This window comes from Clinocottus analis, unplaced genomic scaffold, assembly GCF_023055335.1.
Source record: "Clinocottus analis isolate CAN_PGR_092001 unplaced genomic scaffold, fCliAna1.0.p SCAF_3, whole genome shotgun sequence".
Lineage (NCBI taxonomy): Eukaryota > Metazoa > Chordata > Actinopteri > Perciformes > Cottidae > Clinocottus > Clinocottus analis.
Window position 1 is genome coordinate 16,231,260 of NW_027176042.1, and position 26,657 is coordinate 16,257,916.

The 26,657-nt window shown below is 39.9% G+C and overlaps 3 protein-coding genes and 1 long non-coding RNA gene across 8 annotated transcripts; 1 reads left to right on the forward strand and 3 right to left on the reverse strand.

Annotated features, from left to right (window-relative positions):
- Positions 1-375: 375 nt before the first annotated feature.
- Positions 376-7,948, forward strand: slc45a1 (solute carrier family 45 member 1). Of its 3 annotated transcripts, none has more exons than XM_068594723.1 (10): positions 376-587; positions 1,208-1,648; positions 1,779-1,871; positions 2,347-2,571; positions 2,694-3,565; positions 3,661-3,814; positions 3,927-4,103; positions 4,229-4,434; positions 4,901-5,126; positions 6,269-7,948. In XM_068594723.1, the coding sequence occupies exons 2-10, from the start codon at positions 1,228-1,230 to the stop codon at positions 6,295-6,297; spliced, it is 2,403 nt and encodes an 800-aa protein (XP_068450824.1). In that variant the 5' UTR covers positions 376-587; positions 1,208-1,227; the 3' UTR covers positions 6,298-7,948. The 3 variants fall into 3 exon arrangements, with proteins under 3 accessions (XP_068450824.1, XP_068450825.1, XP_068450823.1); XM_068594724.1 differs by having other exon boundaries at positions 4,901-5,023; XM_068594722.1 differs by having other exon boundaries at positions 4,901-6,358.
- On the reverse strand, positions 7,314-10,081 carry si:ch211-222l21.1 (prothymosin alpha-B). The gene is made up of 5 exons (XM_068594752.1): positions 9,860-10,081; positions 9,069-9,221; positions 8,591-8,654; positions 8,286-8,371; positions 7,314-8,182 (listed from the first exon to the last, which is right to left on the reverse strand). The coding sequence occupies exons 1-5, from the start codon at positions 9,908-9,910 to the stop codon at positions 8,111-8,113; spliced, it is 426 nt and encodes a 141-aa protein (XP_068450853.1). The 5' UTR covers positions 9,911-10,081; the 3' UTR covers positions 7,314-8,110.
- Positions 10,082-12,352: 2,271 nt separating this feature from the next.
- Positions 12,353-16,621, reverse strand: LOC137796682 (uncharacterized). Its single transcript, XR_011078600.1, has 3 exons — positions 16,450-16,621; positions 13,058-13,237; positions 12,353-12,736 (listed from the first exon to the last, which is right to left on the reverse strand). It is a non-coding gene; the product is annotated as an uncharacterized lncRNA (long non-coding RNA).
- A 2,150-nt stretch (positions 16,622-18,771) lies between these two features.
- odad1 (outer dynein arm docking complex subunit 1) lies at positions 18,772-26,011 on the reverse strand. Of its 3 annotated transcripts, none has more exons than XM_068594733.1 (15): positions 25,918-26,011; positions 25,008-25,080; positions 24,805-24,901; positions 24,521-24,710; positions 24,306-24,431; positions 24,020-24,133; positions 23,870-23,937; positions 23,584-23,765; positions 22,228-22,356; positions 21,727-21,809; positions 21,275-21,443; positions 20,496-20,659; positions 20,289-20,392; positions 20,071-20,161; positions 18,772-19,966 (listed from the first exon to the last, which is right to left on the reverse strand). In XM_068594733.1, exons 2-15 carry the CDS (start codon positions 25,066-25,068, stop codon positions 19,862-19,864), a joined length of 1,683 nt encoding a protein of 560 aa, XP_068450834.1. In that variant the 5' UTR covers positions 25,069-25,080; positions 25,918-26,011; the 3' UTR covers positions 18,772-19,861. The 3 variants fall into 3 exon arrangements, with proteins under 3 accessions (XP_068450834.1, XP_068450833.1, XP_068450832.1); XM_068594732.1 differs by having other exon boundaries at positions 25,002-25,080; XM_068594731.1 differs by having other exon boundaries at positions 24,805-24,904; positions 25,002-25,080.
- Between the last annotated feature and the right edge of the window lie 646 nt (positions 26,012-26,657).

Here is a 26,657-nt window from a genome sequence, read left to right on the forward strand (position 1 = left end):
GACATTCAAATATACTATTGTAATGAATATACTCAATGTCTTTGTCTCTCACATTATGCAAATTTTCCCAAAGTGCAAGCTCTATATATCTTTTAAAAGGATTGGCTAGAATTAAAATAAACTCTGAGCTTTGAATAATGTTTACCTTAAATTTGTAATAACTGACCCACCAAGGTTCAATTAAACAACTGAATACTCTAATATTGCATATCATTTGTTTAAATTATACAATATTTTGATTATCATCTTATATAATTTCTGAAGTACACTATATTCAAGTAATGTGGAGATGGACAGACAGTTGTTTTTTTCACCGGTGACTGTCCGCGTTGCTGATGTTGCAGGGAGGGAGTGACGTCACGGGAGAGACCGGGAGGAAGAGGCGAAGGAGGAGATGAGAAGAGGGGGAAGAAGAAGGTACTGAGGAGAGAGCGGGGGGATGACTGCATGAAAAACAAAAAAACAAAAAAACAAAAAACAAAACAACAATCATGACTCTCGTAATTCATCCTTCGTTCTTTTATTAATCATAATGCTCGCTCTGTTTGCCTAGTATGCTGCAATAAATGACGAGCCTCCCCGATAAGGTAATTATCATCTTTCACGTTTCAATTTGCACGCCTGCATTATCTTCTACAGTTAAGTCGATCGTGCGGTCTTTACATTAAGGACCATACGTCAATTCGCTGATAATATCGAGGATCACGAGAAGACAAAAGAAAAAGAGAAAAGCAATCGATCGGCTCCCTGGCTACACGTACATTGGTCACATGTTTAGTTTAAATCTGAGGGATAATGATACGCTATCCTTGTAACTGCCTTCAACGCCATCATTGTGACCCACAGCGGCTCCATTAAATCCGATTTGAGCTTCCTCCATAAAATATTAAAATGGAAACAGCTTCATGAGAGCGGTGCCGCATACTACCCTGCTGTAGCCAGCCACGCCGAGCACATGGGTTTTTGCGCACAACACTAACATGCGCATTGGTTGCAGTGCGTCGTGCCCATCATTGCTGTGCCATCCCAGCGGTTTGCTGATGACTGCAGTGTCCTGTTGGTAGCGCCACATAACCACCCGCAGCACCGAGTTACTCACATGACCAGCATGATACGTTATGCTGATCTTGAATGACCTCTAAAGTGTAAAATTAACCCCTTACAAGTCTGAAGTTAACAATGTGAATCACCTTTGTATATGCTGCAGTGCAAGCTGGCTTGAGAGGGATGTCCTCTCCGGGCATGGGCACCCCCAGTGACCCCCTTTTGGCCAGTCCAGGAGGGAGGTTATCCACAGCTCAGGAAGGTCTCTGGAGGAGCTCACTCTCCAAAACCGCCAGCTTCCCAACGTCCACCACCCGGCACCTCAGTCACCGAGCCAACAACTTCCAAAGACAGCCGAAGCGCCGGAAGCTGATAAGACCTTCACCACCTCCGCCACCCAACACACCCTGCCCCCTGGACCAGCTGGATCTCAGTGAGATCCCCCCCAGGCGTACCTTCCAAGAGCTGGTCTTCAATGGCTGCGTCCTCTTTGGTATTGAATTCAGCTATGCCATGGAAACGGCTTATGTGACTCCTGTGCTTCTACAAATGGGCTTGCCTGATCAATTCTACAGCTTGGTGTGGTTTATTAGCCCCATTCTGGGTAAGTGAACCCAGGTGAAATGAAAACCCGTTTGACGGTGATATGTGATAGATTATCTTGTGATTTTGAGTAGCGATGATTTTGTTATTTACTTCAGACGCTAACTCTGTTCTCCGTTTTTGGTTTGAAGGATTCCTCGTTCAGCCTTTCCTCGGAGCGTGGAGTGATCGGTGTACATCCCGGTTTGGGCGAAGGAGACCGTTTATTTTTGCCTTGGCTATAGGTAAGAAAGTTTGGGGCCCAGTAAGTACAATGCTAAATATCAGAATGTATGTAAGTATATATTGTGTAAAGTTTGGTGACTTAAGAGACAGATTAATAGTCAAAACTGATGCAACAGAGGCTACGATGTCTTGACTTTTTTTTTCCATGTTGTAACATATTGTATGCTTCTTGTAATGCAACTCAATATACGTCTTTTGTTCAACTTTACTTGCCTGGTTATTACATATGTCTCCCAAACTTCACAGCCCAGTTAGAAACAGCTTTCCTGTTGAAGATGTGCAGTTTCCAAGATGCCTCGTTGATGTCACATGAATATTTGACAAAGCTCCTCCAGAGCTACAGAAGACATGACACAACTGTTTTACACTACTCTTCATGCTAGTAAATTGACTGTAAACTCAGAGGAAGGTAGATTAACTCTAACCATAATCCTCAGCAGGATTTCAGTTGAACTTTACTTCCCTCCTTCTTAGGGGCTCTGTTTGGTCTCACTCTGCTGCTGAACGGACGGGACATTGGAGGTGCGGTGGCTGACACTGCATCCAATCACAAGTGGGGAATCATCCTGACGGTGTGTGGTGTGGTCCTGATGGACTTCAGTGCTGATTCAGCCGACAACCCAAGCCATGCCTACATGATGGATGTGTGCAGCCCAGAGGACCAGGATCGGGGGCTGAACATCCATGCACTACTGGCAGGTAAGAACATATTTTACACAGGGTTACTTCATCATAACGGAAGCTATAACTTATATGTTGATAAAACAGATTTAAGCCATGCTTTAAGACATCGCCAATGCTTTATGTTTCTTGCTTTGCAGGACTAGGAGGTGGATTTGGTTACATTGTTGGTGGCATCAACTGGGACCAGACACAATTTGGAAGGTCGATGGGAGGTCAACTGCGGGTCATATACATGTTTACGAGTATCACTTTGGTGTTTGCCACAGCCATGACTCTGATGAGTATCCCCGAACGGCGCCTACCAAAGAACAAAAACTCCAGCAAAGCTAATCTAAAAAGCCCCAGCCTCCCCCTTCCTCCCTCTCCTCCTGTCCCCCAAGCTTTGGGCCTTGATGAGGAAGATGAGGATGGTCTTTACAGCTACAATTTCTCAAAGTCTCACCCATATAACTCTGACCCTCTTGCCCATTCTTGCAGTGCCAATGCAAGGCTCTGTGCTGGCCTCACTAGCCCCATATCGCCTCTGAGCCCCCTCACTCCAAAATATGGCAGCTTTATTAGTAGGGACAACTCGCTCACTGGCATCAATGACTTTGCCTCTTCATTAGGAACCTCATATATAGACAGTGTGCTCATAAACTGCTACACAGGTCCGCAGACACCACAGGCCCTGGCCTCCAACTCCACCACTGTGCCCCTGCCACCAGGGGACTTTCCTCCTCCTGTGGAGTCCACACAGGGAGCAGGGAGCGATCCTGCAGGACCGACCCAGGCCGACGTGGTGTCTCATCCATCTGGAGCAGCTCAGGATGCAGAAGCGCCACAGCCTGAGGGAGAAGCACAATCTCAGGTCACAGCCGGGGCTCAGCTTGGTGCGGGATCACATCGGGGCTCTTCTGTTGGTATCCTGAAGCGACCCCAGAGTCTTGCACTAATAGAGGACCCCATTGCAACCCAGATTGTTGGGCTAGAGAACGGACGCAGGAGAACAGTGACCTTCAGCCAGCAGGTCCGGACACATATTTTGGAAATGATATACTTTGTTTAGCCAGTCGAAGCCACTGTAGCATTTTTAAACACTGTGTCTTTCTTTTTCCGATGAAGGTTGCAAACATTTTGCTGAATGGGGTGCGCTATGAGAGTGACTTAAGTGAGAATGTGGAGACTGGAGAATCACAATTGTCAATAAGGCTGCTGTGTATAGCCATCTACAGGATGCCACCCTCTATGCGGAGTTTATGCACTAATCATTTCCTGGGTGAGAATTATCTCTATTTATAACTTGTTGCACATAAATCCCTGCAATACTGTAAAAACTGTCTGGCTTGTATTTCATATTAACTGAGCTGATGCTAATTGTCTCTCTCTAGGCTGGCTGTCCTTTGAAGGCATGCTGCTCTTCTACACTGACTTCATGGGTGAGGTTGTGTTTAAAGGAGACCCGAAAGCACCCCATGACTCTGAGGCTTACCAACGGTACAATGCTGGTGTTAGCATGGGCTGCTGGGGCATGTGCATCTATGCATTCAGTGCCGCTTTCTACTCTGGTAAGCGTCACTCGCAATTGCGACATGTTTGCGTTATTAGTGCAGCAATGGCCCTTCCTGTGTCTTTCTTTCCTTTCGGAAACACTACATGTTTGCCTACTGTTTCTCTCTTCTTCAACTTTCAGCCATATTGGAGAAACTGGAGGAGCGTTTCTCTCTTCGCACTCTATATTTTTTTGCCTACCTGGCGTTTGGTTTGGGCACAGGCCTGGCCACACTGTCCACCAACCTCTATGTGGTACTGTCTCTCTGTGTCACCTATGGGGTGCTCTTCTCCTCTCTATGCACGCTGCCTTACTCTCTGCTGTGTGAATACTACCAGAGCCCTCAGGTCAGTATCCAGATATGGAGCTTTATTATATTTTACTTATTTAAAGGAATAGTTAACGATTTTGGGAAATAAGCAAATGTGTTTTTGTTGAGAGTAAGATGAGAAGATCTTTCCCACTGACATGTTTGTACAGTAAACATGAAGCAGCCGGTTAGCTTATCTTAGCACAAAGAATGTGTTTGATAAAAGAAAAAAGTTCCACAATGATGCTTTATTTGTCTGACTATTTTATATACATAGAAGTACCAGTAGCCAGATGTTATCCCGTTTCTTTCCCTGTTGGCAGTGTTAATGCAAATGTGAATTAGCCATTTCTGAAGCACAGGCATGAGTGGTATCAATCTTCTCATCTATATCTCAACACAAACATGTATGTCCCAAAAATGTTTAACTCCTCCTTCAACGCTGAAGTGATTTGTGGTGCACAAACATAGATTGATCGTCATTGTTTGCATATGTTCCCCAGTTTTGTGGCACATCAGAGGAAGGGACCAGACGAGGGATGGGGGTGGACATCTCTCTGCTGAGCTGCCAGTATTTCCTGGCACAGATCCTGGTCTCTGTGGCGATGGGACCTCTGACCTCACTGGTGGGTGGGGCCCAGGGAGTGATGTACTTTGCAAGCCTGATGTCATTCGTGGGCTGCCTGTACTCCTCTCTCTGCGTGGTGTACCATCTGCCCCCCCCTGAGGGTGAGCCCCCCGATAGCGAGACCCAGCCTCTATTGGTGCACATTTAGAAAAGTCTCTCAATTTACTTTACCTCACACACGCAGTCTCAACGCCACGCGCTTTCACGCTGTCACTTAGTGTCTGAGTGTGTTGACCTTCACAGCAGTCATAGGACAAACACACTGCACATTGTACAGCACAATTCTATATATTGTTTCACACCAATCGGCACTGCTCCTACAGACAGACAGACATTGCTCTAATACGTGTGTACATGACCAGTGTGTTCATACAGTGTGTGTGGCCAAGCATTTTTTTCTAACTTTTGGCAAACGAATGTGTGACCTTTTTGAATGCAGTGTGGGATGAATGGAAGTGAGGAAGAGCGAGTTGTGAGTGTGACTGACCTGTTTGAGGATAGATAAGCCTAAGCTGTTCTTCTGTCTGATTCTTTGCTGTAAAATCTTGCATCATCTTTTCTTGCTTGTTTGTGTTTAGTATAGAAATGTTGACCGCCAGCTAACCACAGCTTCCCCCCTCTTTTTCTTCCTTTTATCAGTTGCCTTACGTCTGCATGAGCTACAATGTAATCTATTTTTTGTATTTGTTTGTTTGGTCATACAGCTAAGGGAATGTCTACCTGCCTGTTTTTCTGAGTTAGAATATTAGCATCACACCGTAGGCAGGTTTTGTCTGACGAAATGAATGAGCTGCCAGTGTCCACTCGCACTCACAGTTAATGCACCTTTATTACTTTAAGAGCTCTTTAATTTAGCAAACACATATTTAATATTTACTAAAAGCTTAATCACTGTAACAGTCTTGAAGGGCTTCACATTGTTCACATTTTAACAGCAAATAAATTTACTTCCCACAAAAAGCAATCATTAGGAGACTAGTGTGCTATTCCAAAATTTCAGACTTTGGTGCTGTTTGACTCCTAATAAAGGAGTACCAATAGACTAGTTAATTAGCATAGAGGCATGACTATTTAAGATGACATACGTGCACATGCTTGTACACAAACCTTCAAGAATACAGAGAAATGTGTGCTGGTGGCAAATTCTGTCTGGGCCCTCACTAAGCCATGGTACAGCCGTGAGCTGTCACCCGACTCCTGGCCATGCCATTGTAATAATGACAGTGATTCTTGTCATTATCAGGAAGAGGAGAAGTTGAAACTGGGGTGTGAATCAGCATTCAGTCGGAAACCGAACAAAACAGAAGAACAGCAAACAGGGAGAAGACTCATGTGAACAATGGGTAATCCTGAAGGTGGACAACTTTTAAAGAAAAGACTGGGGCCGTAGAGCCAGCAGCAAGTGCTTATTGTCATCATTAGGGCGCATGCGTAAGGTAGTAGGCTTCTGCTCCACCCCACTCGGCCCATCAACTCAGTAAAGTCCTTATTTTACTTCTTTTCCATCCTATAAAAGCCATCTTCATCAGCAAAATGGTATTTTTTTGTTGTACATATGTTGTGCCAGGGCAAAATGTATGCTTTGCCAACCTCAACACAGGCAACATGTCCGTCTCCAGGGCTTTAAAAAAAAAGGTCAACTTAAGAATATAACCTGTTTTAAGCCTACCATTGTTTTATTGACCTGTGCTCACACTGAATACAGCAGCATTGAGGTACCAGTCTTAATTGCTGCCTCAGCAGAATGTCAATAATTGCCTACTAATTACGCCTCCTGGACTGAATGGATGCACATCATGGTAACGTTTCTGAGGGAACAGTAACTGTATGGATCATGCTGTTGCAGCTTGCTTGAAAAACAAACAAAAACACCATTTTGTGTTTTATGGTACCACCTATTGCTCAATAATAGCAGTGTTACTGTAAAAGCTACTTTTATTCAGGGTTCAGTTAAAACTAAAATGATAATTTTGCCATGTTGGACTCCTGTGTCAATTGTTTTTAACTGATAACCATTATAGCCCATACCAGTTGTCATCCCAGCTGAATTCAGAAATAATGATCTGCTATCTTTGAGTACACCACAAGGGGGAGCCAGGGGACAAGAGTGAAATCCATTTTGTGCTTCCATTACCAAGTGAATTTGATTATTCCCGTTCCTTCCTGCATCTAAGCCAGCCATTTTCCATGTTCAGAAAAATTGGGTCAAGTGACATCATCTACTTATAAAACCATGCTTAAAGAAGCACTAATAATTAAGTAACACACACACACACACACACAAGATATACTTTTAAGTAAAAAGACAATTTATTTGTTAATCAGAATATACAAAGCAGTGGCTGAAGTAACCGAATGTCAATTCTGGTTCGGAACAAGCCAGTCTTGGACGCAAAACTGAGCTACCCAGCCATAACATAAAACTCATTGAAATTGTAAGAAAAACAAAAGTATAAATGGTACAAACTTGCGTGGAATGCATACAGAACAAATGACCAAAGCTTTAAGATTTAAGAGGGGTTAATTAACAATAAAACAAGGTCAAGAAATCTCATCATGAGGCGTAAGACAGAGCCCCTTTATTCATTTGCACCATCTGTTATGTTAACCGGGCAGCCAAGCCTCAACACAAAAAAAATTATGCCTCAACTAATAATGCTAACAACTGTGCATTAGCCCCTGCTTAAAACTTATCTTTGGTCCTTAGGTGAATCTGAGAGGTCAACATGAGCCATGGAGGAGTTGAGCAGCTGCCTGTACGTATGAATCATCTGGTCAGCACTGAAATAATAGAGATTGTGCTTCTATCATACTGATATAAAACCTCAAGAAATGAAAAAATTATCTCATGGTGTGGCCCAATTTGTACAAGTAAAGAAAAAAGCTCATTTTAAAGACCAATAAATAACATTTCATAAAAAAAGGATGCAGGGCCACTCTGTTTCAGGACTCCAGTGCAATGTGATAACATGGGAGCAAACCAAAAGAAATATTTCTCGAACGGTACAGAAAGCACAAGCTCTACAACACTGTGTTGACCAGGCTGGTGGTGGACAGAGCTGCAAACAAGGAGCAGGGCAGAGACCTAAGCCTTCACTTCTGCCTCTTTTGAAGCTCCATTTTCCTCTGTCTTCTGCTTTTTTGTCTCCACCTTTTTCTATAAAAAATGGAAACATTTTAAGCATTAACAAATGCTTTAAGTTTACCAGGTCAGTCAACACTTGATTATAATTGTATATTTCGGCCTGGTGACAACTTACCTCCTCCTCCTCCTCTTCCTCTTTTTCAGCTGCACGCTTCACAGGCTGTGCATCAGTCTCATCAGCAGGGGGCGCTTTCTCTGCATCTGTACGCACAGTTTGTCACATCAGAAAATATCCCTCACATTGAGTGTAATCAGGACAAGATTCATGGAAAAAAAGAATTGACCTCAAGGCCACACATAATGTGGCAGCATTTATGGTGCAAATCCAAAACAACAAAGTGAGACAAGTAGAGACTTTTTTAAAAACGGTTGTTTTAAGTCTATTTCTGACAATTGTGAGATTACATTATGTGAACATACCGTCTCCATTCTTGTGTTTCTCCTCTGTTTTCTTTTCCACTTTGTCACTGTGATCAGCACCATTCTGAATGAAGAGAGGGAGATGTCAATCCACTAAAAACATCAAAATTCTGGATTTGGCTTTCATGGTATGAGTAAAATTGAACACAGACAAATGAAATCTAAACATGGAATCCCAAGTATATTCAAAATAAACCTCACAGAGTCTTAGACATACAGGCCCCTCTGGGGACACTTAAAAAAAGAGGCATGTGCGAGGAGCTCTTACTCTCCAGAGGATTAGCTACAAAGCTAAAACTAGAGACACCCATGGAAACGTCCAAAGGCTCGCTAGCTAACATCTGTGCCATTTCACAACCCAAACAAAGCACTGTGTGAAGAGCAGCTGAACAGGAAAGGGAGGCGGGTGCAGCGACACCTGCATGATGAGGGGTGCTAAGACAAAAGGCCATGAGGCTGGTCCTCGTCTCCAACTCACTGTGCCATTGGCAGGTGCGTCCCCGTTGTCGGTCTTCTCCTTCTCGTCCTCCTTCTCCTTCTCCGCTTCCTCTTCCTTATTTTTCTCCGTCTCCTCTACCACCACCTCCTTCTTCTTCTCCTTCACTTCGACTTCTTTCTTCTCTTTCAGCTCCTACAAAATAAAAGCACAGGCTCTCGATCAATGTGACGGTTTAGCAAAGAGTTTATTCTGAAGTGCCACACGTTCTCACCACGTCTGTTTTTTAATGAGGACGCTAGTTTACCATATTTGGGATAAAGTCTAATTCAGGCAAGACCACGTTAGACATAATTAGTGGCATTGCTAAAGGTTTTTGTCCCAACCCGTAATGCACCGTTGACGCGAGTGTGGCTTCCCGCCCACAGCAGCAGCTCCGCTCACGAGCGCTTGTTTCTACCTGACCGCTTTGTCTGCTCAACAAGACATTTTTTTAACGACCCACATCACATATGAGTTTCCAGACAATATTTAGCTGCACAGGCTAAAGATAACACATACGACACCTCTAAGGTGAACGTTTGTCGACAAGTTACAATTCAAGACCAGGGTAATTTCGGTAATTCATTTTTTTAGCCCAAATTACTGTTAACTTAAATTAAGTAATGTGAACCGTTTAGCTACCACAGCCGCCAACGACTGTTTGAACTCGAGCTAGTTAGCTTTATACCAATTGGGAACACAAATACAACTTCAAAAAGTTCCAAACGTCTTTTAACACGACAGTTCAACCGAAAGAGGAAGAATTTAAAAAAAAACGGAAAGAAACGCACCTTGGCTGTAATCTCTGCGGTTGCGGTTTTTTCAACAGCTGTGTCTGCCATGGCTGATTTTCTAAAAATTAATTTAGATAATTATATTCCTGTTCAGAAAAGGATATATTTTTGTTTTAATTTCTTGGCTCTTTGCCTTCGTGTGGATAGTCCAAAGGCGCTGAGAGAGAAATGATGTCTGCCTGCCTGTCTCCGCTTTTCTCTCGAGCTCGTTGAAAATCCACTCTTGTTGGATACAGCGGGTCGATCCCGCACACAATTGGACGACGTCTGCCACCGGAGTGTTTGATTGGAGGGATACGCTGTCAATCGTAAAACGATATCCCGCCTACCGGCTATCTCGCCGTTGATTGGTCAATGGTATTAAAGATCCGAACCAAGGTATCAGACTTCTTTTTTTTTCTACTACACACATCAGTTTACGTTTGATTTTCGTACCTAAAATGTTAACAATGACTGCAAGTGGCCCGTTGTTCAAGTATTGATAAACCACGAAAGTCTTCTCACAGCTGAATATTGAATCAAGTAGATGGAGGGAAAAAGTTTCTCAACGTATGCCCACGAACGGCATCTTTTGTCTTAGCGCCCTTTCTCTGCAGAGATGGGGTATCAAATTACAAGCAGAAAGGAATAATGGGACGATTTGAAAACACTGCGGCCACTCCTCCTTTCTATATTTAACACAATGTAACAAAATGTGGTCCTGCTTAAATGTGCACACACTTTCAATGTTTTACTAACCTAGTAAATGAAGGACCAGTAACACTGCAATTTGCACATTGAACCAACGCAATTAAACAATTCATTATTCTATTACAAAAACCCCTAAAGACAACATAGCTGCAAAGCTTGAGAGCTATACATCCGCTTAACAAATTGAAAGGTATTCAAATAAATAAATAGGCAGTGAATATCAATATACATTAATGTATCATCTTTTCCTCTCATTTTGTCATTCTGAAGTATTTCCATAGTCATTGTAGAACAATAAGTTTGTGAAACTATTTAAAACAAATAAAATGAAAAACATGAAGTGCCACACAAGCTCAGCAATAAATGCGTTGCTTTGTAATTTGTGAGTATCAGGGACAGTAATAGGGCGATGTAAAGTAAGTGTGTACTGTGTAAAACATTTACAAAATGTATTAAATCGCAGTTATTGTCATAATAACATTAAAGTTGTTTTTTTCTTTCTCCAGGGAAACTACAAAGTGAATTACTGAAAATGACAGCATGCACCTATGACTACAGTATGATGTGTCATTGGGTATTTGGTTGGAAGAGATTTGTCAGACCTCCTATAGATATTCCTAAGATACCATTGTTGTTTATAACCAGTTGAAGAAGTGTAAATGGTGATTTATATGTCATATTTCTTCAGATATATTCCCCTATTTCTCCTAATTACAAATCATTTTCCTATTGAAAGAGTGATTGGTTTGATATCCCAAATAGTCTGTTTTTCCTTTCCTTCAGAAACTATTTAACGTAAACTTTCTTGGCTGTCCTACACTCGCTCATCCAACTGCTAAATCAAAGGAAGTGGTAACACAATTTAAGCCTCCCCATGGTCAGTCCCTTAATTAGAAGTAAATAATGATTTTACAGATAAAATCAACACATTTTTTGCCTTGATAAGAAACTAAAATAATATTGTATTTGTCCCGCACTGGGGAAATTTACAGGATACTCTGACCTACAAAGAAATTTCTCAACTGTCAACATAATCATGAACAACCTTATTTGCCACGCCTGGTATTTTTTTCAACCTACACAAAGCTATCATAAAACTTTTACCTGCAGTTATCAGATAGTTATCAGATGGTTGTTAGAGCAACAGAGGAATTTCCACATGCATGACTCTAGTTTACAAAACATATTTAAGTGTTTCAGATGATATGGATTCATTCTTCTAGACATCATTGCTGTTGTTTGTGTCCTTAACTTGCCCCAAAAAATCCATTGAGGATATCTTGACACAAGTATGTTTTCAATTTCTAATTTCAGAGCATAATCCTTAACCGCCTCACTTATTCTCTATGTCGGTATTCAAGCTTTACATTTTGAAGAAGCCTCCACCTCAGATTCAGTTGAAGTATCATCATAAAGACTGTAATTACAAAGATCAAATGATTGTGTGTCAGTACTTTATTCCATACCTCATATATATATATATATATATATATATATATATATATATATATATATATATATATATATATATATATATATATATATATATATATATATATATATATAAGGATGTTTTTTTGACATATACTATTCATATACAAACTATGTTAAGGGGATATTAAAATATTACTACTTTTAGTACAAAAGCTTATATATATATATATATATCAGACAACGAACTACGCTATAGATAATATAGATAATAATATAGATAATAACGCTGACACAGCATTGGTTGTATATCGTTTGTCCAGCAATTTAGGACATTATGCCACTGCAATCTGGGCATTGCATTAAGTGTAACACCTTTTTATTTGGGAAATGAAGACAATGTGGAGACTACAGAGCATTGAAACAGAAATCCACCATGTAATGGTCTCAAGTAGATCCACAGGAGGAACAGAGGCGCAGGCTCAAAGCAGCAGAAGGCATTACTCACTCTTTTTCTGTGGAAAATGGGAGCAATCAGAGGGAGGGAGGGAGAGGGTGGAAGAGGGGGTGGGGGGGTATTTGTGAGATCATTTCCTGTCTTTTTTTCCTTCTTATTTGCCTACTACCTCAATATGTGTCCATGTGCCACCAAATCTTGAACAAAAAAAAAAATCCATCTATGGGCAGCCTATTTCACTCTGCAGGTAAAGAAGTGGACCAAACTGTTGCACAAGTAGGGCAGTCAAGGAAAAGCTGAAAAGGGAAAAAGAGATTTGGTTTAATGTGGTGCCTTTGTAAACCTCTCATTTGCCAAAAACTAGAATGTTTACCACACTTTCCACAAGGATCAGAAAACCTTTTTTGATGCTATTTAAGGTTGTGGAAACACAGACACATATTGTATAAAAGAAAAGCCTCTTTGTTTTTACAACGAAATATGTTTGCCAGTCAGTTAAATGTTTTGCATCATTCCCATATCGCCGGGGGGCACATTTATATGAATGTTGAGCTGGATATAAATTGGGAAGTGCAGCACCTTAATTTCACTAAATTTCTTCAGGACAAAGGACTGACCTGACTTGCGGAATGTCAGTGCTCAGGGGTAAGTGGGGCCCATCAAAGAGCATAGGGGTCGGGATTAGGCGGGGGAAGGGTCCCGATAATTGGACGCCTTGGTGGGGGGCAAACTGAGCTCTTTTGTTTCCAGCAGCAGTGTCCTGCATGGTCCGCCTGGCTTTCTCTAGCGTTCAGGTCCTGCAGAGTACAGAACAACATGAAGTTGACTTCTCAGTGGGACGCTTCAGTCGAATGCACAGTGAGGGAGAAAATTATTGATCTATAATTAACACAATTAAGTACAGTCAAGGTGGAACATAATGACTACATGTACACTAGTACAAGACCCCCAGAGGCTAATACTGGATTTTCAAATCAAAACTGCGGGAATGTTGGTAAAGTGACTAGAACAGTCACATGTTAAATAACTTTTCTGTAAACTAATGCAGTTATCTAAGGTCTATTTTGAATAAAACAAGGGCATTTTTATGAACATTGTTTAAAGATGTCTTTATTATTGTGCGAGAAGTAAACCATTGTTTATTTTCTTTCAGTTTTATTTGACATGAAACAAATTGCAGGAACAATAAAAGTGCATCACTTAATAACAACACCAAGAGAACAAAATGAAACAACAGCAATACCATAATAATAATCAACAGCAAACTAGTAATTAAGTTAATTGATAATGTATAGTTTTCAGTAAATCACTACATATAGGATTTACCTGATAAAGGGAAGATAACAAAAACAGTATACAGGTAAGCAATAGTAAAAAAAAATGTTGCAACAAAATTTTTTTTTTTAAAGCAAATAAACATGAAGAATAGAACCAAAAATAGTTTACATGAAGCATGAAAAAGTCATAGGAAAACACATGATGTAAACCAAAGCTCCTCAGTCAGGGTGCCAAGAGATGCTGAAATCCTCTGGTTTTCTAGTTGTGGCTGTGTTGGCTGACATGTATCTTCAGTGTTGCATGGATTAGTCTGTAAATGCTTTGAGGATTTGGAAAATGCCAGAGCTAGTGTTTCCCGATATGAAAGTCTATTGGTCTCTGTACACTTGGATTTAACTGCTTGTCACTATCTCAAGCCAGTTCAAAAGATGTGCATTGTCTCTTGCTCTGTTTGCAGGATATCATAGTGCAGCCAAAGTCTGCTCCTTTAACATTGGCTTATGAACTCTGCTGGTTCTGACTCCATTATTTGTGCACAGGGGCCAACTGTCTTGGGTGTAAAGTACCTAGGAGGAGTAGCACCTCCTAAACGGAGGCTAAGAATTCTCTCCATTAGAAAAAGGTGTCTTTTCCTATTCAGGGGACAGGAAAGCAACTGCCATAGGAGTTCAGATATTCTTCCAGGGTCTCATTACAAACAAATGTGGGAAGAACACTAAAATATGCATCAGCGGCAGTAGCCATTGTAAGCTATACTAGACCATGGGGCAGAGCCATAAAGCACTGTTCATCTTTACTTTGATAGCAATGGCATTTTGTACTACCGTGTCATTTGCAGGTACCTACATCATTTCAAGTGTTGATTGTAAAATGTAATATATATATATATGTATATATATATATATATATATATATATATATATATATATATATATATATATATATATATATATATATATATATATATAGCTGAAATCTTGGAAACCCTCAAACTGAAGACTGGATGGGGGTCTTCCTCTGAAGGAGTGGAAACTAATCCCAGAACAGGCTCAGGACATGCCACTGGGACTACATCTCCCAGCTGGCTTGTGAGCACTTGGTGCAGGTGTTGGAAGAAATGGCTGGGGAAAAGGTCACCTAGGTGACTACTGACTCTTGTCACAGCTACTTTGACTCAGAAAAGCTGCTGGAAAATGAATAAATTGATAGAGATTTAGAGATGTGTTCGGTACTCTAGTGGCAGAGGCCAGGATACTGCATGCATTTAGTAAATTGTATGTTAAAAACATAGGTTAAAATGTCAAAGAATGTATAATTCAACAGATGTTGAAATGTGCAGAGATCAATGCTGTCTTTGTGTTTATTGTTACAACACAGCTATAGCATCCTACCTCTGATACATAATAATAAGACTTTGCTTTTCTGAACACTCAAAGACACTTTACATAGGACAGAGACAAACAGAACAAAACAAAAACGAGAAAGACAAAGGAGCAAATAAAACACATGTTTAAAAAAGATGCAGTATCATCTGTCAGCAAGCACTTTGCCCTCCTAACTGTTAAATAATAGATATATTTATACATGTATTGAGATGTCGGTTATCTTAAAAGGAACTTGTCAATCATTACTCAATACTACACCACTGTATCATCCGAGATCATTTATATATAATATGTTATACAATGTAAAAAGAAAACATATTTTAGGTTTAAAAAACTTAACGGATGCATAAAAAATAGTTTCAGTTTTCCCATTGCACTTTCTCTCCACACAAGTTCAACTGCAAGCCACCTTATTTAAACTCCTGTAGCTCCACCCTTGCAACTGCCTTTCCAGAGAAGTGGAAATTTCCAGTAATTCCTTCTGCTTTGCTAGAAATGCTCCTCCTTCTTCTAGTTTCCCGCCTTTCAGTCTACCTGCTTCTTCCTGTTATAAACCCCCTCACAGCCCTCTGCTGCTGAGCCTTGTGGTGACTAGCGGATTTTATTTTGTGCACTGGGAAAACCTCCTATTTCTCACATAGACTAAACATAACATCTGTTTATGCTTCTGGCAGTATCATGTGTCTATATTTATGTATATTGGCACCAAAATATGCTCCTTGAACTGATAATGTTAAATATGATAGTGTTTAAGCTCTATTTTATTTGGATGACAGGCAGAATAGTAAATGTGTAATTTCCACTGGTCTTTCTGAGAGAGATGCCTAAATGTTTCTTTGTTTACTACTCTGAAAGGCCGTCCTGTTATCCTTAGAATTACTATTAAAGGGTAAGCTATGAGACTAATTATTACACTAGCTCTTGAATGATGAAGGGTTGGATTGGGATCACAGAACAGATGGTAGATTTGCATTTCTATTTCTCTGGCTGAGCTGATATTCTGCTCTATGATTTATTTGCTATGCTCCAAAGCTTGTCTTCAACTGTCATATCAAGAATCATGAAATGTGACCCGTGTTTAAGAGATTACAAAGAAGGCCCTGGTGTAGTGCGGAGTTTTGAAAACAAGGTGATATCTGTTATGGTGTTTACGACTTGAGAGGTCCAGGCTATACGCTACATCTGTGGTTTTATAACTTCCTCTTATTTCAAGACCACAACCTAACCGTGCACACATGAGGAGCCCTGATGCTTGCTCGAGAATTATTTTAGAAAACTACAAATAAAGCCACGAGGCAGCTGCAGTGAAGAAGTTTAAGTGTGTGGATGGCATGAGGCACACTGACCTTAGCCCCATTGTGAAGCACCAACAAAGAGCCATCTGCACAGCAACCAAAGCTGAGATGAGGGACTCGCACACAGGGGGATCGAGGAGGGGGGAGGGACACAGGGACCCGGGGAGTGTAAAAAAAAAAAAAGAGAATACATATCAATGATTAGGAAATATTTGAATGGGACTTGATCAGCTGCATCATATCTGAAATGTCAAAGCAGTCAATGCTAAATGTCTCTGAGGTTGGTGCACAAAGAAAACAGGAAGCTGCACATATCAGCCCAGAGAGTGTATATGGATCGCTCCACTGCTGCTAAAGTGGAAGACAAGAGCTGCTGGCCTAATCACTCAAGAGCACATTTCCTGCCTCCTGCATGATGAAATGAAGTCAGTTGAATCCGTTCAAGGCTAATATTTAACCCAAACCTTGATCTCATACACGATGGGTATCTCATTCTTTCTGCCAGCGGAAAAACACAGGCTTTGTCTCTGCAGTGGTCTGAATTGTAATGATATCTTTTAAAGGGTGAAGAGACATTGTAGTGCAACCAAAATTGTTTTCCTTTTGAGTGCGGGGTGCATTTCAAAATGGTGAAAACAAAGACAAAATGGTGGCAGGGAAATCTGTAAAAATCAAAAATGTTTCACAGGTAAGACATGTGAGTCAGAATTGCTTAGCAACAGCAGTAAAAGATTCTTGCAGCCTGTGTGGTAACATAGAAACTGATCCTGCTGCCACCCAGTGGTGCATTGCTCGTCCAAGCGAGGGATGAACCGCCACTGAAAATGATCAAAAGCTCACTTCTCTAAAATATGTGTGGATCGTTATGAAATAGCTACAATTACCTGTAAGGTGTAAACCCCATAATTGAAGAAGGACTTGATAGAAAGAAGAAAAAAAAAGTGATATCCCTGTTCCTTCATCAACACTGTTCGAAAATATGTTCAGTCATTTGATTGGCTGGAATATGAACCAGCTCTCATGTTGCTTAGCAACATACATGGAAGGGTGGATTGTGGGTGGGAGGGTGTGAGAGTTGTGGGTTGGGGTGGGGGGTGGAGTTTGTCAAGAGGAGGGAACATTGTGGGTGCAGCAGGCAGACTGGCTGGGGAAATACCTGGCAAAATTCCCAAATAAACAAACAAGAGGGAGAACAGAGTGGGAGACGGAGGACACGGGTATTTTCTGGGTCCAGATAACAGACTTGTTTGAGATAAAGAGAACAAGGCATTTTATAAGTGCTAACACAGTTTGTTCCCAAAGCAGAACACGACTAGAGATACGAGGTGGAGACCATTACACTGAAAACTTTGCCTGTAGTGAGATGAAAGTTGACAAGAACTTTACAATCCACAATAAACTGCTCGTGGCTTGATATAAATATATTCCAGCATTAGCGTTTGGGGAGATTGAGTGGAACTGAGGGACGCTATGCTTAGTACAGGACATAGGACAGTTGATGTTTAACAGTTTGACGAGGAACAGATGAATAGGCCACGGACAAGCGTGTACAGTTTCCTGATGAGTGTGGAGGAACGCTACCTGTTTTTGCATGTTTCTGTTGGTGTAGTTCGATGTGTAGGTTTTTCCACAGTTAACAGTTAATCATTACTTTTTGATTAAGATAAATTGAACTGATTACAACCATCTCAACAGCCTGCAGCTGATTTAAAAAAAAAGAATGAAAAGGACTAACATGACAAGGTGCAAAGCATAAGGTGCACAAGAAAATGAGGCAACTGTTCAGCTAAAGGAAGAGAAAAGGTGGAGCGTGTGCTTATATGGAAAGGGAAGGGTAAATAAAGCTGCTGCTGCTGGTAGGTACAGCCTGCAGAAGGAGGCGGGCCTTGGAAATGGCTGATGCAGGCGGTCTCTACAGGCAATGAAGACTCTTTTGTCAGCAGTAGGAAATGAGGTTTCTGTTGTGATTAAAAGGAAGGTTTCTATGGCAATGCAGAGAGCCGTGTGCACAGAGCGTTTGTTGGGAGTGGAGGGGGCTAAGTGAGAGTAGAATTTCAAAGAAAGCAGCCTCCTCCATCTCATCTCCCACCATCGCCACCCGTCTGCCTTTCCACAGCGCTCTTTTATCTCTGATAATCTGTTTTCATAGCCACACAGTTGAGACGGCCAGGAGGATTATCCTGAGCAAACCGAGTCATTGGTCAATCAGTTGTAAATGTTTACAGAGTAACAGTTTCACTTCCCCAAATTGTTGATGTCAAAACTGTAAAAAAAAAAAAAAAAAAAAAGCGTTTACAGATAAGATAATTACCACACAAGTCAGGTTAGATTATTAACATAATGGCTGATATGTCTCTTTATTGTTTGGGCAGGTACACTTGACAAATAATTACTTCCTTGAACAGTCAATGAAAAAAAGCTACGCTGGCATCAGGGTGACCTTTAAAGCTAAATATAGCAACACCCTTTGTTAATTGTTTCACAGTTTAAAAAAAAAAACCTGTTTCCTAAAATAAGTTCCCCATCTCGATGCTCTAATTTGTACAGAGGAAGCTGCTCTCTGCAGCAGTGACTGCCATCTTTTCCAGACCAGAGGCTCGCCCCAGGATGTTTGGATAACATGACATTTGAAACTCGTGAGGATCAAAGTGAAGTTTTATTTATACTAAAGATACAGATGCTCCTGATATTACGGGTACACATGAAGATAATATGGCAAGCCTCCTCTACAAATAGGTCACTGACTGAGCATGAAGAGCAGTTGATGTTAACCACTGCGGTGTATATGAACAGACAACTAATTCAATGGAAAGGTGACCGTTTATTCACATAATGACACGGATTTGATCACATGAATATGAATAAGTGAGCATGATTAAAAAAAAACACAATTGACAAAAATGTGTATTATTCCAGCAACAAAAAAATTGGGTCAAAATCTGTGTGTACAGTGAAGCACTAAATGCTCATGTCCTTTTTGGAAACACCGACTCAAGGGCTCAGCATGCCAATTAGAATTACAAAAGGTTCTGCTGCCCCCAACCTTTCCGTCTGAGCATAGCAGCAACTATCATGTAATGAAACACTGCCAGTGCAGGAGGGTTGTACTGCAACCAGATTGTACAGTCAAAGCCAGATGGCAAGTCCCACATCAAAAGGACAGCTGGTTACCAGAATCTGAAAAGGCATCTTTATAGCTCCAAACCTAATTAGTTCCAACAAAACAAATCACACTAACATACAGGCATTGTAAATGGCAATGCCAATGATTCATCATAAAAGATGACATACGTAACATAATTAAGCTTTAAATGTTTAAATGTGCACGCTGCAACATTTCAAAATTGGCCAATCAAGCTGGTTCCATCAGCGGCCGTGGCCTTCAATGATCTATATTAAGCTTCACAATAAGCCCTTCAGATACAGATGACAAGGATCCCATTTTAAACATCAGGTCAATGTGTCAGATTAGTGCGTCCTCCAGCAAGCGTTGTCTGCCATCAAACAGCTGACTGATCTTTGAGGCTTTGGTTGCTGCCTGTCGGGCTGAACTCTCTTTCTGCAGAACCTATTATTCACATCCAGAAGAATGAGCAAAGTACAGGAAAAATATATCATGATGAAAAGCATAAAGACATCAAATCCATGATTGACACTTAGCGTCACACTAACCCCTTTTAATATTCTTTTGCGAAGTTCCGCCTGTGAAAGGGGTCGTTCTTCCTCATCAGTGACAGGAGACTCTTCAGCATCATGTTCCAAACTGAGGAGTCCAACCAACACACACACACACACACTCATCAACGTGGTGTTCAAGGTGTTTAATTGCATGTATAGGATTACTAATTTTAAACGCATGGGTATGAAATTGAACAGATAAAAAGGCAGACCTGCTGATTGCAGGTTGGATGCTAACACTTTGCTGAAGCAGTTCTGGATTTTGACCCAAAAGAAATTTGGCCAGATCTTTTGGATTGTAGTCCTTTTCTAGATCCTGAAAGAGTCACAAATACAGAGACACATTACATTACATGGCAGAAATACAACAGGAACGCTTGTCAGAGAAGTAAAGACAGAATCACAGGCTGATAGGTTACTTTAGAATTGAGGAAAGCTTGGATGGTGAGCAGCTCGTTGGTCTTCTGCTCCACCAGACCCAAGTAGGACATGATGTTGTTCTCACTGATCCCTGCGGAGGAGCCCAGTATATTGTCGATCCCTGAGCGGTCCCATTCCATTTTAGAGAAGATGCTGTTCACCCCTGTGAGATGGAAAAGACCATATTCAGGAGTCTGTGTTTGCTTTGCTTGTGTGATGAAATTGTATACTTATATATCTGTAATGTCTTGATGATTTTAAGGTACGTTTCTTGTAAAAAATATTTGAGGAAAAGATAGGTTTTGCTTGAAAGAACTGCTCAAATCAAACCCATGTAATTATTCAGCGATTATCAATTCACTATTAGATATTGTTCTTTGTATGTGTATGTTAAAGACTCCAGGTTATGCTGACAATTTATTTGAATTAATTAATAAACATTACATTAGTGGAACATTGTCCCTATTTCCCTTATACTTATTCATTATAAAACTGAAATCAATTGTTGCCAAACTAAGGTTGGTGGTTATGAGCTAAATTTAACATCACAACATTTTTGAGATAAATTGTGATCAGTAATGTGGATATAATAACTAAGTGGATTAAGTCAGTCTATTAAGTCAGTCTGGTAAATCAGACAATAACATGACTCTTCTGTAACGCAGCCTTTAAAACTAGGAAAAGACATTTGTGCAATACTAGGATATAAACATATTTGACAATATCCTGTCTCATATAACAATATAATTTGTACATATTTTCCTGATGTATGCCAAACCTGTTTTGATCTGGTCCAGGATTTTGCGTATGATGCTGCCTTGGCTTTCGTAGTCTTCAGCTTGAGACTCGCTTACTTTTTGTTGCTCCTCAATGTCTCTGAGCAGGGAGCGATGATCCTGCTCTTGTTGCAAACCAGCTACTCGAAATTGCTGTATCTCTGCTTGTGTCTGCAAAACATTCAAATACATCGATAATTGGTTTAAACCAACAACACTACATGCTCCCTTTCACTCACTCTAACCGCAGTTATAGATGAACACTTTAATTTAATTTCCTAGAACTTATTCGAATTTTGAAAGAAACTCTATAACACTGGACATTGAAGACCTTCCTAGTGGTTGTTTGTACACTTTGTGAACAAGGAATATATCTGCTCTATTGTTGCAATGAATAGGAACATTGGGACATTTTGTGAAGCTAAAAATTAGATTAGATAAAGAAAACACTCACCTTGTTGATATAATCTCTCAGTGCCTCTGCCTCATTATTTTGCTCATTTACAAAGTTGAAGAGTGCAAAGTTCTGGTCTTCAACTACACAGCAAAACAGCAATACAACAGAGAAGGATATTTAAATATCTTCAATTGAAACTGATTATTACAAATCGGGACCTAACATTGATTTAGCCTGAGTGTTCTTTCAATAGTATATATATATATATATATATATATATATATATATATATATATATATATATATATATATATATATATATATATATATATGACAGTTCTATAATATATATGATCTTTTATCAAAGGAAAGGCTATGTAATTATGGTGCCATTGTTTAAGTTGCAGAGCCAAAAAGACTATAAGAAGTGTTTACTTTGTGTGTGTGTGTGTGTGTGTGTGTGTGTGTGTGTGTGTGTGTGTGTGTGTGTGTGTGTGTGTGTGTGTGTGTGTGTGTGTGTGTGCATGTAAGTCTGAAACAGTTGTTGTTAAGACATACCCTGGATAAACCTGGTGACCAGCATGTCTAGGTTGTCCTCCCCTGTCACTGTCTGGATCCTCTCAAATACCTCTTCTAGAGCATCCAGTGACTCTTCCCCAGAGTCCATTCTCCTCGGCTCCTTCATCTCTGACATTTGGACAAACATATCAGGATCATCAGAACGCAATGCAAAATCTGTACATCAAACTTTTTCCTTTGTAATCAGTGCTGTTACTGGCACAGATGCTCCCAAGTAATTATTTGCACACATATTAAAAAAAAATCCATTTAGGTAAATTACTGTATTTTCTCCCTAAAAATGAATATAGAGCAACGTTCCTCAGGGTAACAAGAAAATATTGCTAACAATATTGGGCATGCAGTAATAAGCCTCACCTTTTTTTCAATAGCAGTTATGGTTATTGTATGATTACAAGTCATTTTTAGCAAGTCCATGTCAAGTCTGAAGTTATTGTGTGTGTGTGACTGAAGTGCGTCCCCATGTATGACTACTAGTGGCTGAAACAAGTTAACACACTCCCTGAAAAGTGTGTTTGGTTCTATCACAGTTGTGAGGACGTGTCTGGTATCATTTAGGCTCGTTAGAGCAACTGGGAACACCTGAGGGTGATTAGGGTCTGGTTGCAGCTGGCTGCCTATTATTTGGCGGACCATTCACTCTGCTGCAGTTTGGGTCTGCTGCTTTACTCGGTTGTATTGCTTTCATGTACCTTTTCAACACCCACACCCATATCTTCTATTCAAGCACACTAATACCCACGCCCCATATTTCAAATGCTTAAGTTAACCCTTTAATTTGGTCTAAATTGCTTTAATTTCTTAAATAAAACTTCTTTTGTTAATTGTTCATATGGCGTGTCTGTCTTTTGTTATGGCTACTTGGGCCAGGTCATAACACATTGTTCAAGGACTCTCTGGCAGGACAGAATGTACAGTTGCAATGGTATTTTTCCAGCATAGTCTTTGACAAAGACAGGGAATGACGAATAGATGTTAATAAGTCAATTTCAAACTAATTTGAAATGAGATCTGCATTGTCCAGGGTTCAATGTTATTGTTTCTTTTTTCACATTCTTATTGTGTCTATGTCAGTCTTTTGAATCATCTTCAAATCATGTTACAAGGACCTTATATTTGTATTACATGCTGACCACATTGGATATCATTGGACCACATAAGACTGTGCCGGGGCATTCATAAAGCACAAGCTGATAATTGGTGGGACTCCCTACTGAATAAACATTGAATAATCACTGTGAGCATTATTATCATCGCTAACAGTTTTGCTATAATCATAATTATTAATATAGTTGAAACAGCAATATTAGCTGCAACACAGTGGCTGTGTCTTACGTTGTCCCATCTCATGGCCCTCATCCTGCCCGCTCCTCTCGCTGTACTTGGTGGTCATAAACTCCTTCAAGCTGAACTCATGTGCAATGACCCTCTCCAGTTCCTTCATCTCAATGTTGTACTGGGCGAGGTCCTTCACTGCCTTCTCCCTCATCATGGTCATCTTGGACTGAGCCTCCACCCTGAAGTACAAAGGTTTATAAATAATCCCCAAAACAAGATAGTGACGTGCATATCATTTTGTTTCTTGTGTTACACATTCTTACACAACCGTCTAAAATCTGACCTGGCATCGTAGGCAACAGTGGACAGGTTTACAATTTCTCCAATTTTCTTGCGGACATCGTAAAGTTCCTACAACACACAATGAAACAGCAATGTGTGGATAACCAGTTTATGAACATGTCTTTGAAACATGTATGGTGTGACCTCTGACCTTGTCCAGCTTGTTGTGCAGTTGCTGGAAACGGATGCGCTCAATATAATGTGTCTGCAGCTCCTCTCTTAGGTGGCTGTTTTTGGTCAGCTGCTCATTGAAGCGAGTCAAGGACTGGAGAGGACATAGAACATTAACAAACTTTAAAATAGTATAAAATAAGTATGTGTAAAGATATGCTATTAACTGTAAAAACAGACAAAGAAAATCAATACACCTTGATAACATGATAATATTTGGAGATCTTTTTTTAAGGTAGTTTGTGAGAATGACTTTCACAACTCACTCTGTCCAGTTTGTATTCCAGAGTGCGTATGGCCTTCTGAGTTCGCTGTAACTCAGACTTGTGTGTATCCCCAGTACTGACCTCTCCTTTTCTCAACTCTGCCAGCTTCAACTCCATGTTTGTAATCTGCTTAAACATTACAAACAGATAAACTGTCATAAAAAAATATCAGCAAACATCAAATGTATTATATAGAGTGAATGCACTAAATTGACCTCTTTCGCTAGCTCTTTTTGACACTGCTTCTCTCGCCACAGCTCCTGCTCCAACATGTCTCTTTGCTCCAGCAGCGCACGAAGACTCTGAGTGTCCTCAATGTCCTGATGTTGGCGTAACAAGCTTTTACATGCACCAAGGTTTCTATGCAGGTCTTCCTTCTCCTTCAGCAGCTTATCTATTTCCTGCCTTCATCCACATCAAATAAACAACCAATCAGGCGAATAAAAAAAAACCACACATACACAGTTGACAATGTGATGTAGGCATAATGCTCATTCACTGTTGTTTGCGGATCTGCTCCTGGGCCTGAATGTTGTAGGCCTGACGATCTCCTTCCATGATTCTGAACTGTCTCTGCAGTTTGGCTATCTCTGATTCTGCTTTGAAAAAAAAATCATAGGTACATTATGACTGTTTTAACCATGCAACTGGCAAAATGTTGAAAAGCATCAATATCTAGTTAATAACTAATATTACCTGTACCATCAATATCCATCTCACTGTTGTCTGAGCGGGCACTAGTGGCCAATCTTCCACGTGGCATGGTTACACTGGGCTTTACCGGGAAAAAAAAATTAAAGTAAAGTGAAGTTGTTAGCAAAAAAATATTGAAATGTGAAAATTACTTGTGGAGATGTAATGTAATGTAAATCAAACCTAATCTTAATTTTAGCTGAATTTGAGACTAAATGAGTTAGAAATGTTTTTTTTTCAATGATTGTCTGGAAGCAGCATTTGATTAATATTGATCTTGGTCAGCATATTACTCCACAAAAGTAATATTTAGGATTGATAGGGAAATTTAAATGATTTATTTGAAGTGGACATTTAGGTAAGGAAATGCTACATAGACATATTTGGCTTGTCTTACCTTTTTATTTGAAACATAAATTTGAAAATGCTAATATTTGATTCGATTATTGAATACTTTGTGTCATAGTTCACTTTGAAAAAGACTCATATTTTATTGTATAGCTCTTTTATGATGAATTCAAACGTTTGTAAAGTGTCTTTGAGTATTATGAAAAGTGCTATATAGATGAAATGGATAATTATTATTATTAGTGTACAATGGATGCATGCTTCTATTTTATTACGACATATATGATTAAATCTAGGTGCAAGAAAATCTTACGTGCAGAACAGCTAATGCTAATCCACGGCATCATATTAATTTATAAAACAGACAGGTCATCAAGTCGAGGATACCCACGACGCGCATTGATAACAGCGAAAAGTTAGATAACGTGAATTAATTAACGAGCTAAACCAAACAAAGCCATGATTCTTGCTAGCTGTTATGGACAACTTAAAATATGTATCGTAGTTATAGTAAGCTAACATATGAAAGGTATCTAAAATGTTTTAAAGGACAAATAAGACTTTATCTCACCAGTTTAATGTTTAATAAATAAACCCCCCAGTGCCACCACGCGGGACACAGGCTTGCGTCAGTCTAAGTTGTTAGCAACCGTTGCTAAGTGTCCTGGGACCGGAAGTCCCGCATGGCCAGCTAAAACAGGTCCGAGTACGTTTTGAGAATGTGTTTGAAAAAACGGAAAAGAAAAGTCGTTTTCGTATTTTGTGTGTGTGAATGAATCCAGAAACAAGTAAAAAGCAAGTCAGGTGAAACAAAAGTAGTATGTCAAAATAAAAGTCAAAGCAATATAATGACCATATGCAAGACATTATTATATACAGTCTACAGCACATAGCAGGGTAACTAGAAGAAATATATACATATTAATAGTTAAGTAAGGAGATGCAGAATGAAAGTGTTTCCCTGGATATTTGATGTGTATGGTTTATTTCCCATCAAAATAACTTCATTTTTATAATTTTATTATATATAGCTTTATTATTTTTTAATTTATTTATAAAGCACTTTTAAAAACAAAGTTTACAAAACCATACCATAAAGGCAATGAATACAACAAAAAAACTCATATTTGCATTGTATTTCTAAGTAATTTCATTTTTTAGATCTCTGCAATTATATGTGAAATAATGAGCATATGTTGATTGTTTGGCAATAAATAATGTTAGTTGAAAAATATAGAGACATTTATTTTCCTAATATTTTCACCTTCACTATATCATCACCATCATCATTGCATGTTCATCACCATCACT

Excerpts from the sequence above, each read along its gene's own strand:
- slc45a1 (XM_068594722.1), top strand. The coding sequence starts at position 1,228 with ATGTCCTCTCCGGGCATGGGCACCCCCAGTGACCCCCTTTTGGCCAGT. Across the intron at positions 2,572-2,693 it reads CATCCATGCACTACTGGCAG|GACTAGGAGGTGGATTTGGT; the intron begins GTAAGAACATAT and ends CTTGCTTTGCAG. Across the intron at positions 3,566-3,660 it reads CAGTGACCTTCAGCCAGCAG|GTTGCAAACATTTTGCTGAA; the intron begins GTCCGGACACAT and ends TTTCCGATGAAG.
- si:ch211-222l21.1 (XM_068594752.1), bottom strand. The coding sequence starts at position 9,910 with ATGGCAGACACAGCTGTTGAAAAAACCGCAACCGCAGAGATTACAGCC. Across the intron at positions 9,222-9,859 it reads CCGCAGAGATTACAGCCAAG|GAGCTGAAAGAGAAGAAAGA; the intron begins GTGCGTTTCTTT and ends TTTATTTTGTAG. Across the intron at positions 8,183-8,285 it reads AGGAAGAGGAGGAGGAGGAG|AAAAAGGTGGAGACAAAAAA; the intron begins GTAAGTTGTCAC and ends CATTTTTTATAG.
- odad1 (XM_068594731.1), bottom strand. The coding sequence starts at position 25,068 with ATGCCACGTGGAAGATTGGCCACTAGTGCCCGCTCAGACAACAGTGAG. Across the intron at positions 23,938-24,019 it reads TGCACAACAAGCTGGACAAG|GAACTTTACGATGTCCGCAA; the intron begins GTCAGAGGTCAC and ends TGTGTGTTGTAG. Across the intron at positions 21,810-22,227 it reads GGTCACCAGGTTTATCCAGG|TTGAAGACCAGAACTTTGCA; the intron begins GTATGTCTTAAC and ends TTTGCTGTGTAG.